Here is a 13,143-nt window from a genome sequence, read left to right as displayed (position 1 = left end):
GAAGTTGTCTCCTTCATTAGAGTGTTTAATTACGCCAGGTAAAGGCTGGAAATTGACTCGGCAGCTGTAAGGGGTTAGGAATCACCAGAAGTGAGGACAGGCTTCGTGACTGACACCACTCAGTAGGTAAGCTGCTGGCTTGTGCAACAGCTGCGGTCTCCGTGGGAGCTTGCATCTCCTCCAAACAGCAGTGAGTTGCTATCATGAAACCTGGATGCGACAACTGCAAGTAACACAGCTGCCAGATCATGGCCTTTTTGTCAGCCAGAACTGGAAGAGAACATTTTTGGCTACTGAAGTGTTCCTGATGTCCTTGAGAAGTGATGGCTCAAGCGGAACTCTCTCTTGGCTTATGTGAACATGTCAAATCTCCTCATGCTTTGTTCCTATCAGTAACACTTTTCATCATTCTCAAATAATTGTCTTTTCTTAACCTGAGTCCACACCAAGATACAGAGAGAGGCAGAGATATGTCCCCATGGCTCTGGTTCCTTGGCATTCACTAGAATACCCCTGGCTTGGTGGAACTGCAGTCAGTTCAGCAGTTTTCTCCCCAACTCTTTCTTTCTCTCTCTCTTTTTTTTTCTTTTTTTAAACCATTGTTCTTCTTTGCTTGGTTTCTCATGCAGCAAGAGGAATTTCTTTAAAGTTTGCAATTTGGGCCAGGCACACTAGCTCATGCTTGTAATCCCAGTGCTTTGGGAGGCCGAGATGGGAGGATTTATTGAAGCTAGGAGTTTGAGACCAGCCTGGGCAACATAGTGAGACTCCCATCTCTCTTTACAAATACAAATTAAAATAAAAATTGCAATTCTGCCCTTACTCCAAGAATGTAGTGGTCTTCATAGACAAAGGGTATTATTGCAGGTGTGTTTACTGACTTCTTCAATGAGAGCCTAATATTAGGAGAAATACACAAGCAAAGTATACCATGTTTATCCTGCCTTGCCCACAGATCTGTGACTTTATTTTTCTTTTTGCTTCGTCCTCTTCTTCCTTGCTCCTCTGACTTCAGTGTTAAGTCACACCATGTCTTTCTCTAAATTAAAATAAATTTTAAAAGAAAACATAAAAATATAAAACTTGAAAATGTTCATAAATCTAATGGGAAAATTTTCTGGGTGTTTGTCTTGTCTCTGAGTTTAAATTCCTTGAAAGAAGAACCATATGTTAGTTCAACTCCTTCCTTGGATTTCAGATTAAAACATTTAAAAATACTTTTCAAGAGTAAGATAAAATTTTAAAACTGCATTGATATTTAGTGTTATATTGATTTTATCTTTTTATAAGTATTGGAAAAAATTAGCACTCATTTTCTCCTTCAAATTGAATGAAATTGCTAGAATTTCAGTTTATATATGATGGTTTGCATACAGTAAACATGCTAACCTACTTATGGTAAGTACTTTCTCAAAAATAAAGCATGATGAAAATCACCACAAATGTCATTTTTACGTGTATATTTACATGTAATTACACTCAAAGCATCCTGAGTTATTAAAATTGACTGATTTGATCTCAATGTAATTGACACAGGTATGTGGCAGAAAAAATGGGTGGTAAGATTACAAAAGAGAAAATACCTGATTTCAGCTGGGAACTTCACATAAGTGAACTAAAATTTCAACTTAAATCCAATGTCATACCGATTGGATATGTCAAAAAAGGAATCTTCTACCATCGAGCTTTGCTTTTCAAGGTGTGTAAGGTACTTTGCCTCATTTGCCGTTAAGTAAAAATGCTCTGTCTTTATCATATTGGAGTAGGCCAGTTGCTAACATTTAACTGAATATTATTAATTCTACCATTTAGATTTATTTATATCTGGCATATATGTATATATACACATATATACAAGCATACACATATATATATACGAATATATACATGCATACACACACATACCTGCCTATATATTCACCAGACTATTAGAAGCATATTTATTCAATAGTGACCATACACCTACTATGGTGAGGGCCTCTGCTAGGGCCTAAGAGTACAGAGATACTAAAATGACAGTCCCTGCACCTAAGGGGTACCTAAACCAGACTTGTAGCTTCCAAAGTAAAGTCAGGGAAAATTCCAGAGAAAGAGCTGATATATAACCCAAGTATGAGAGGCTGCATAGGGTTTCATCAAGAAGGAAAACAAGAGTATTCTAAACAGAGAAAACATCTTATGCAAAATAATACAGGTATGAGAGTCAGTGGTCTATTTGAGGAAGGTAGAATAGTTTGTGTACATGAGGAAAAGAGGAGGGGTGAATGCTAGATCATAATGCATCACGTAAGTTTGGGCATTATTTTATTACCCTAAAATATAACAGTAGCCAATGAAAGTTTTCAAGGAGGTAACATCATTTTGAACCACTATTCAGGCAACAGAATGGGGAATGAATTAGAGCAGGGGTAAGACTAGAAACAGGAAAACCAGTTAGAAGGTGACCAAGCAAGAAGAGTTGTTGATCCACACTAAATCCTGACATGTAGATGTGGAAGAGCCAATGAATTTAGAGGACATAATCGAAAGGAGTTGGCGACTGCCTAGGTGTGGTGTGAGAGAGTCCATGAGAAGAACAAAATGATTTCTGGGCTTTGAGTGGGGCAACTGGTAATGATGGCATTATTCCCTGAAATGGGGACATCAGAGAAGGATCAGGCTAAAGAGAGGGGGTGATCTTTTGCTCCATTATATCCAGTGTCTGGCATATAATAGAAGCTGGGAAAATGTGAACTATAGACTAAATGCATAAATTTCCTACCCTTTCCCAAATACTTATAAACATCATTGCATTCACATGCATCTTACCTCCAGTTCCAAGCTAATTCTATTATCTAAGTGCTAGCCTTTCCTATTCCCTTGGATTGTCTGCTCTATCAATTCTTGCTTCTCTCCTGTCTTAACTCTCTTCTCTCTCTTAGCTATTTTCCCCTTTAAAATCTAAACATGCTTAACTCTGCAGCATATAAAGAGAAAATATAAAGCTCTTATCATAATAGCTACAATTACTACCTTAAATCCTATTACCATGACTAATGTCATTTTGAACTATATGCCAGGGACTTGTTACCTATAATTGTGAAGAGTTTCAAAAATGCCAAATATAGAAATTACTACCCTTGCTTTAAAGGTGAGCAAACTGATACCTGGAGAAATAATTTTACCCAAGGTCAACCATAGGTGGAGCTGAAATTTGAGCCCAGGCCTACCTGAATAAAAGACCTACCACACTGCTTCTACCCATAGATAATTCCCATTCCTGGTCAAAATTCTGAATCATCTTAGCTCCTTGTCACTCTTTGGCACACCTCTCATTTTTGTCCTAACTCCCGGTCATCTGGCTTTTGCTCCCACTCTCAATAAGGACCTTAGTGATCTCCTTATTGTCTGCCTTGCTTAATAGGTCAAATAATTGGAGAACACCTCCAGGTCTCTCTTAAATATTGGGGTTCCTCAAGGTTCTGACCCAGACACTTTTCTGTTCTCCCTTTATGCACTTCGCAGGGTGAGGTTTTCCTTCATATGGCCTTAAATAGTACCTAAATACCTAAAATCTACAGATCATGTCCTTCATCCTTCAAACCTCCCCTGATTCCAGATCTATGTATGTCATTAATATCCAGGCTAGCTCTATATGAGTGTCTCATAGGCACTGAATTTGTCAAGTTGAGCTGCTATAACAAAATACCATAGACTGGAAGATTAAACAGCAGTGATTTATTTCTCATAGTTCTGGAGGCTGAGAAGTCCAAGATCAGAGTGCCAGCAGATTCAGTGTCTAATGAGGGCTCCCTTCCTGGTTTGCAGACAGCCACCTTCTTGCTGTATCCTCATATGACAGAGAAAGGCTCCCATTGTATCCTCACATGGTGGAAAGCAAGCATGCTCTCCTGTCTCTTATTATAGGAACACTAATCCCATCGTGGGGTCTACCCTCATGACCTCATCTAAACCTAATCGCCTTCCAAAGACCCCCACCTCCAAATACCATCACATTAGGGATTAGGGCTTCAACATATGAATTTGGGGGAGTGCACAAACATTCAGCTCATAACAGGCATCTTAAGCTCATTATGCCAAACAGAATTACCCTCACATCTCAAATGAGTCATATAATTAATTACCCAGAAATCTCCCACCACTGAAATTCTGAACACCAATACTCACTGATAAAATATCTTATCCTTCCCCTCCTCCTAAATCCTTCAGCCCTCCTATATATACTCTTTATCTCCTCTATTTTCTTCCAGTTTTTTGGCCTGTTTGGCTTTACTTTCTTCCCTAGGCAGGATAGACAAATAGACCACAGCCCTAGTAATTCACTCACTCACTAATTTCCCCCATTCCCTCTCCTTCCATTCTTCCACCCTCTGCCTTGCCAACCAGGCCGTGTTCTGATTGTCTGTCCTTTTCACACATACATGCCACCTACAGGCCACTCCTATAGGCCAACTCCTAGTGGCAGGCTTTTTCCTATTTCCTTCAGCTACTGGGCCCACATCTGCCTTTTGCCAAGCCCTTCCATCGGCACTGCTCCCCTCTAAGCAGGTGACCTTGTGTCCCACTTCACAAAGAAAACAGGGAGTTTCAGATGGGAATTGCTTCACCTCAGTCAGCAGCAGTTATTACCCTGACATTAAAAACTCAGACTCGAGAGACAGATGCCCTGGCTCTCACTTTTGGTCATCACATACTGTGACCTTGGGAGAATTATGAGGCCTCAGTTTTATCCTCTATAAAACGGGGAAAACAATAGCATCTATTCTACATGGTTGGTTGTTTTGATGATTTACAAGACTTTGACAGGGAGTGTTACTTTTGGAAACATCTTATATATTTATTTTTGTCTTTCTACCCCACTGAACTATGAGTGCCATACATTCAGATACTGTTTGTGTTATAGTTGACTCTTTACCAGTAGGTCTGTGTAGAATGTAAGGCTCTAAAAATGATAACCATGTCTTAATCATCATGGTCCACCCAAGACAGAGTGACCTAGTGCAGTCATTATATTGTAAGTAATCAATAAATTTATATATATATATATATATATGTATGTATACAGGGTACTAAAACAACACAATTCCTGCCTTCTGGTGCTATGTAGTATTAACTGAGTATGGAGCCTTGCTGGTGTTCGCTGCTGTAAGCACTGGACAGACAATTGACTTCATCTTCCCAACACCTTATGAAGAAAGTACTGTTGCTCCCCTCATTTTTCAGATGAAGCCATAGACACCCAGAGATGCCAAGTCCCTTGCTGTGGTGCGCGGCTAGTTGGTCTCAGGTCTGGGCTACAATCCAGACCCAGACAGACTGAGCCAGTTCTCCTGTTCACTATAAAGTGGCTGAGTAGGCTCCAGATTAGAGATGTTTTGTTTTAATAACCTCAAAATCAAGAATCATTAGAAGGCAAATTGAAGAGATTTCCAAGGAACCTAAGCAGTCTCTGGTGAGGTGGCAGCAAGGAGCCCTGGGACCAGGCACACACAGTTCTGCCACTCCTGCCCCATGGCACGCAGAATAGTTTAGCTGGAAAGAGCCCCCACCCCAGGGTGATGCCTCCATTCAGTCCCACTGCATTTCATAGCCAGGAAGAGCCCAGAAGTTTGGAAAGATGGATAGATGCAGTAGTGCCAAGAACGTACAGAATAGCTTTTTTCCAACCACCTTCCTCATCTGATACAATAGTGTTACTACCTGAAAAAGGTCACTTCCCAGCAGGACCTAAGCAGAGATTTTGTATCTACAGAATCTTGAGTGAATTTATCACATTTGATAAAGGGAATTTGTCACATTTGATTGGCCCATATACCAGTAGTCCACATCTTTCAGCCTCCTACCTAAACATTTCTTTGCAAGACTTGTGTGTTTCACCTTCAATCAAGGTGGACAATTACAAACAGGATATTCCCCGCCCCTCTCCTGCATCACCCTTGGTTGATCTCTTGTTTTCTCCTGCAGGCTCTGGCAGATAGAATTGGCATTGGTTGCTCCCTCGTTCGCGGAGAGTACGGTAGAGCGTGGAATGAAGTCATGCTGCAGAATGAATCTCGGAAGGGAGTGCTTGGGGGCCTCCCTGCTCCTGAGGTGTACGTGGTTGACCTCATGTTCCATCCAGGTGGACTGATGAAGTTGAGAAGTCGAGAGGCTGATCTTTACAGATTCCTTTAAGTCATCAGACGAATACAAGAGAGGCTCACACAAGAAATTCACTGTGTACACTCTCTAAGACATTCTCCAAATTGATTTTATCTCTTTAAATAAAAACTTTAAATAAAAGCATTAGAAATGTTTTCTCTGCATAGAAATTAGGAAACTTAGAGTCAACTTTGCTGTGCTTCTGATTTCAGCCTTTTGGCAAGAGTTCTGTCTTATTAGGTCATTTGCTGCTCACTGACCCTCACATAAAGCCGATTGTTGTTGAAATTCATCCAACCCACTGTGTCCTGAGGAGCACCTCTGTCACTTGGGGATCACATGTAGCGCTCAGCTGCTGCACCCAGGACAACACTGTGGCTCATGATTGTCATCCTTTGTGCCCAGAATGCTTCAGGCACGCTCAGTTAAGCAAACTAAGTGACTTTTTAGTATTCGCAGTCACCTTGTCTCAGTTTCATTTAAGATTTTGATAGTTTAGATAGAATAAATACAGATGTTTGAGTATTACAAATTCTTTTCTAAACATTTTTGTTTCCATTAAAAACACTTTAATATAGTGAATTAAAAATATTTCTAAAGTACATTTCCATAAAATGTTTTTGTTTTCATCTTGTCTGTGTTAGCTTGGAAACATAACTTCAGCTAAAAACAATTCTACTGTGCTCTTCCACATTTTAATGCTGGGCCATCAATATATTATTTTCCATTTATATAACTAAAAAATTTTTATTTTTTGGAAAACTTTGAAGCATAAAGGTAGAGCAATCTTTGCTGAGAAATTGTGTTTTCAGTATTGAGCACAAAATGGGGAGTAAATATACATTTCAAATAAGACCAAAACTACTAATGTGGTGATCTCATGAAGTATGTATTGCTTAGTCATGCTTAAAGTCCAGTGTTGACCCATATAGTCATTTTCCTAGAAGACATTTTAAAGTGAATTTGATTTTAGAAATTAAAGCTAAGATCATCTTGTATTAATTTGTAATTTCAAAGAATATAATTCTTTATTTCAGAATAAATTTCTTTATTTCAAATGGTGTGGTAATTATATTTATCATAGAGTTTTATGAAGTTAGAGTATGGATTATAGGATACAAACCTATTTGTAGGTTTTCTCTCTGCACTTTCAGGTCTGTTTTGATCCAGAAAGTATTTAAAGTAGATTACAAAGATCCATGGGATATAAGAAGGAAAAAAAATAAATGAAATACAGGCATAAGTGTAGAAAAGTCCAACAAAGCAGGAATAAGATTTGGATCCAAAGATGAGAATTCACAAAAATGCAATGCATTTGTTAGAGATGAATGGGAATTTGACTCTGTACTCATTGGCAGCCAGTTTTGGGGAGAAATGTTATCCATTATGTGATTTACACTAGGATCTGCTAGATAAAAGCACAGACCAGTTTCTCAGGTGGAACATCAGGGGAATTTCTCTTTGGTAGATTCATAGAGATGGCAAAATGTAACATAGAAAATAACATCGTCAAAAACCAACCTCCTAGTAAGTTCTGAAAAGAAGTTTCACAGGCCAAGGCCCTAACATCAAAGTGGAATTAGGCAAATGTTCTATGCAGAGCCACCAGGATAGGGACCGGGTACATACCACTTTTTAAAATCTGGTGCATACCAAAGATTATTATTATTTTTTCTTTGAGACAATTCTGTACAATGTCTCTTTTAACTAGTTTCTAGATAATTACTGAACAGATAAAGTTTAAATTTAATTCTCATACAGGTTTCCAAAGTTCATTTCTTCTGTTTTACTTAGTTTAAATGTAGAGCCATAAAATTTAAAAATCAGCCAATTATACAAAGACAATACATTTGCAATGGCAACAAAGGTTATAAAATACATAGAAATAAATTTAACGGGGGGCGGAGCAAGATGGCTGAATAGAACAGCTTCAGTCTCCATCTCCCAGCGCGAGCGACACAGAAGACCGGTGATTTCTGCATTTTCAACTGAGGTACTGGGGTCATCTCACTCGGGAGTGCCGGACAATCGGTGCTGGTCAGCTGCTGCAGCCCGACCAGCGAGAGCTGAAGCAGGGTGAGGCATCACCTCACCTGGGAAGCACGAGGGGGAAGGGAGTCCCTTTTCCTAGCCAGGGGAACTGAGACACACAACACCTGGAAAATCGGGTAACTCCCACCCCAATACTGCGCTGTAACACCGGCACACCGGAGATTATATCCCACACCTGGCCGGGAGGGTCCCACGCCCACGGAGCCTCCCTCCTTGCTAACACAGCAGTCTGCAGCAATCTAACCGCAAGGCAGCAGCGAGGCTGGGGGAGGGGCGCCCGCCATCGCTGAGGCTTAAGTAGGTAAATAAAGCCGCTGGGAAGCTCGAACTGGGTGGAGCTCACAGCAGCTCAAGGAAACCTGCCTGTCTCTGTAGACTCTGCCTCTGGGGACAGGGCTCAGCTAAAGCAGCAGAGGCCTGTCCAGACGCGAACGACTCTGTCTGACAGCTTTGAAGAGAGCAGTGGATCTCCCAACAGGGAGGTTGAGATCTGAGAAGGGGCAGTCTGCCTGCTCAAGTGGGTCACTGACCCCTGAGTAGCCTAACTGGGAGACATCCCCCACTAGGGGCAGTCTGACACCCCACACCTCACAGGGTGGAGTACACCCCTGAGAGGAAGCTTCCAAAGCAAGAATCAGACAGGTGCACTCGCTGTTCAGCAATATTCTATCTTCTGCAACCTCTGCTGCTGATACCCAGGCAAACAGGGTCTGGAGTGGACCTCAAGCAATCTCCAACAGACCTATAGCTGAGGGTCCTGACTGTCAGAAGGAAAACTATCAAACAGGAAGGACACCTATATCAAAACCCCATCAGTACGTCACCATCATCAAAGACCAGAGACAGATAAAACCACAAAGATGGGGAAGAAGCAGGGCAGAAAAGCTGGAAATTCAAAAAATAAGAGCGCATCTCCTCCTGCAAAGGAGCACAGCCCATCGCCAGCAATGGATCAAAGCTGGTCAGAGAATGATTTTGATGAGATGAGAGAAGAAGGCTTCAGTCCATCAAACCTCTCAGAGCTAAAGGAGGAATTACGTACCCAGCGCAAAGAAACTAAAAATCTTGAAAAAAGAGTGGAAGAATTGACAGCTAGACTAATTAATGCAGAGAAGGTCATAAACGAAATGACAGAGATGAAAACCATGACACGAGAAATATGTGACAAATGCACAAGCTTCAGTAACCGAATCGATCAACTGGAAGAAAGAGTATCAGCGATGGAGGATCAAATGAATGAAATTAAGCGAGAAGAGAAACCAAAAGAAAAAAGAAGAAAAAGAAATGAACAAAGCCTGCAAGAAGTATGGGATTATGTAAAAAGACCAAATCTACGTCTGATTGGGGTGCCTGAAAGTGAGGGGGAAAATGGAACCAAGTTGGAAAACACTCTTCAGGATATCATCCAGGAGAACTTCCCCAACCTAGCAGGGCAGGCCAACATTCAAATTCAGGAAATACAGAGAACGCCACAAAGATACTCCTCCAGAAGAGCAACTCCAAGACACATAATTGCCAGATTCACCAAAGTTGAAATGAAGGAAAAAATCTTAAGGGCAGCCAGAGAGAAAGGTCGGGTTACCCACAAAGGGAAGCCCATCAGACTGACAGCAGATCTCTCGGCAGAAATTCTACAAGCCAGAAGAGAGTGGGGGCCAATATTCAACGTTCTTAAAGAAAAGAATTTTAAACCCAGAATTTCATATCCAGCCAAACTAAGTTTCATAAGTGAAGGAGAAATAAAATTCTTTACAGATAAGCAAATGCTTAGAGATTTTGTCACCACCAGGCCTGCCTTACAAGAGACCCTGAAGGAAGCCCTAAACATGGAAAGGAACAACCGGTACCAGCCATTGCAAAAACATGCCAAAATGTAAAGACCATTGAGCCTAGGAAGAAACTGCATCAACTAATGAGCAAAATAACCAGTTAATATCATAATGGCAGGATCAAGTTCACACATAACAATATTAACCTTAAATGTAAATGGACTAAATGCTCCAATTAAAAGACACAGACTGGCAAACTGGATAAAGAGTCAAGACCCATCAGTCTGCTGTCTTCAGGAGACCCATCTCACATGCAGAGACATACATAGGCTCAAAATAAAGGGATGGAGGAAGATCTACCAAGCAAATGGAGAACAAAAAAAAGCAGGGGTTGCAATCCTAGTCTCTGATAAAACAGACTTTAAACCATCAAAGATCAAAAGAGACAAAGAAGGCCATTACATAATGGTAAAGGGATCAATCCAACAGGAAGAGCTAACTATCCTAAATATATATGCACCTAATACAGGAGCACCCAGATTCATAAAGCAAGTCCTTAGAGACTTACAAAGAGACTTAGACTCCCATACAATAATAATGGGAGACTTCAACACTCCACTGTCAACATTAGACAGATCAACGAGACAGAAAGTTAACAAGGATATCCAGGAATTGAACTCATCTCTGCACCAAGCGGACCTAATAGACATCTATAGAACTCTCTACCCCAAGTCAACAGAATATACATTCTTCTCAGCACCACATCACACTTATTCCAAAATTGACCACATAATTGGAAGTAAAGCACTCCTCAGCAAATGTAAAAGAACAGAAATTATAACAAACTGTCTCTCTGACCACAGTGCAATCAAACTAGAACTCAGGACTAAGAAACTCAATCAAAACCGCTCAACTACATGGAAACTGAACAACCTGCTCCTGAATGACTATTGGGTACATAACGAAAGGAAAGCAGAAATAAAGATGTTCTTTGAATCCAATGAGAACAAAGATACAACATACCAGAATCTCTGGGACACATTTAAAGCAGTGTGTAGAGGGAAATTTATAGCACTAAGTGCCCACAAGAGAAAGCAGGAAAGATCTAAAATTGACACTCTAACATCACAATTAAAAGAACTAGAGAGGCAAGAGCAAACACATTCAAAAGCTAGCAGAAGGCAAGAAATAACTAAGATCAGAGCAGAACTGAAGGAGATAGAGACACAAAAAACCCTCCAAAAAATCAATGAATCCAGGAGTTGGTTTTTTGAAAAGATCAACAAAATTGACAGACCGCTAGCAAGGCTAATAAAGAAGAAAAGAGAGAGGAATCAAATAGATGCAATAAAAAATGATAAAGGGGATATCACCACCGACCCCACAGAAATACAAACTACCATCAGAGAATACTATAAACACCTCTACGCAAATCAACTAGAAAATCTAGAAGAAATGGATAATTTCCTGGACACGTACACTCTTCCAAGACTAAACCAGGAAGAAGTTGAATCCCTGAATAGACCAATAGCAGCCTCTGAAATTGAGGCAACAATTAATAGCCTACCCACCAAAAAAAGCCCAGGGCCAGATGGATTCACAGCTGAATTCTACCAGAGGTACAAGGAGGAGCTGGTACCATTCCTTCTGAAACTATTCCAATCAATAGAAAAAGAGGGAATCCTCCCTAACTCATTTTATGAGGCCAGCATCATCCTGATACCAAAGCCTGGCAGAGACACAACAAAAAAAGAGAATTTTAGACCAATCTCCCTGATGAACATCGATGCAAAAATCCTCAATAAAATACTGGCAAACCGGATTCAGGAGCACATCAAAAAGCTTATCCACCATGATCAAGTGGGCTTCATCCCTGGGATGCAAGGCTGGTTCAACATTCGCAAATCAATCAACGTAATCCAGCATATCAACAGAACCAAAGACAAGAACCACATGATTATCTCAATAGATGCAGAAAAGGCTTTTGACAAAATTCAACAGCCCTTCATGCTAAAAACGCTCAACAAATTCGGTATTGATGGAACGTACCTCAAAATAATAAGAGCTATTTATGACAAACCCACAGCTAATATCATACTGAATGGGCAAAAACTGGAAAAGTTCCCTTTGACAACTGGCACAAGACAGGGATGCTGTCTCACACCACTCCTATTCAACATAGTGTTGGAAGTTCTGGCTAGGGCAATCAGGCAAGAGAAAGAAATCAAGGGTATTCAGTTAGGAAAAGAAGAAGTCAAATTGTCCCTGTTTGCAGATGACATGATTGTGTATTTAGAAAACCCCATCGTCTCAGCCCAAAATCTTCTTAAGCTGATAAGCAACTTCAGCAAAGTCTCAGGATACAAAATTAATGTGCAAAAATCACAAGCATTCTTATACACCAGTAACAGACAAGCAGAGAGCCAAATCAGGAATGAACTTCCATTCACAATTGCTTCAAAGAGAATAAAATACCTAGGAATCCAACTTACAAGGGATGTAAACGACCTCTTCAAGGAGAACTACAAACCACTGCTCAGTGAAATCAAAGAGGACACAAACAAATGGAAGAACATACCATGCTCATGGATAGGAAGAATCAATATCGTGAAAATGGCTATACTGCCCAAGGTTATTTATAGATTCAATGCCATCCCCATCAAGCTACCAATGAGTTTCTTCACCGAATTGGAAAAAACTGCTTTAAAATTCATATGGAACCAAAAAAGAGCCTGCATTGCCAAGACAATCCTAAGTCAAAAGGACAAAGCCAGAGGTGTCACGCTACCTGACTTCAAACTATACTACAAGGCTACAGTAACCAAAACAGCATGGTACTGGTACCAAAACAGAGATATAGACCAATGGAACAGAACGGAGCCTTCAGAAATAATGCCACACATCTACAACCATCTGATCTTTGACAAACCTGACAAAAACAAGAAATGGGGAAAGGATTCCCTATTTAATAAATGGTGCTGGGAAAATTGGCTAGCCATAAGTAGAAAGCTGAAACTGGATCCTTTCCTTACTCGTTATACGAAGATTAATTCAAGATGGATTAGAGACTTAAATGTTAGACCTAATACCATAAAAACCCTAGAAGAAAATCTAGGTAGTACCATTCAGGACATAGGCATGGGCAAGGACTTCATGTCTAAAACACCAAAAGCAACGGCAG

General features: G+C 40.4%; 1 protein-coding gene across 3 annotated transcripts in view; it reads left to right on the top strand.

Moving 5' to 3' along the window:
* The window catches only part of ARMC3 (armadillo repeat containing 3), a 122,800-nt gene extending 115,598 nt beyond the window's left edge, over positions 1–7,202 (top strand). For 2 of the 3 annotated variants that reach the window (XM_023223229.2, XM_023223225.3), the window contains 2 exons: positions 1,537–1,699; positions 5,965–7,202. In XM_023223229.2, coding sequence (XP_023078997.1) covers positions 1,537–1,699; positions 5,965–6,174 — 373 coding nt within the window. In that variant the 3' untranslated portion in view covers positions 6,175–7,202. The remainder of the gene's footprint in view (positions 1–1,536; positions 1,700–5,964) is intronic. The other variant, XM_023223224.3, reaches the window with a different exon arrangement.
* The last annotated feature ends 5,941 nt before the right edge of the window (positions 7,203–13,143 follow it).

Source organism: Piliocolobus tephrosceles, chromosome 9 (genome assembly GCF_002776525.5).
Source record: "Piliocolobus tephrosceles isolate RC106 chromosome 9, ASM277652v3, whole genome shotgun sequence".
Classification (NCBI taxonomy): Eukaryota; Metazoa; Chordata; class Mammalia; order Primates; family Cercopithecidae; genus Piliocolobus; species Piliocolobus tephrosceles.
Note: the sequence above shows the minus strand (reverse complement) of the source record. Positions and strands in the feature narration are given on the sequence as shown.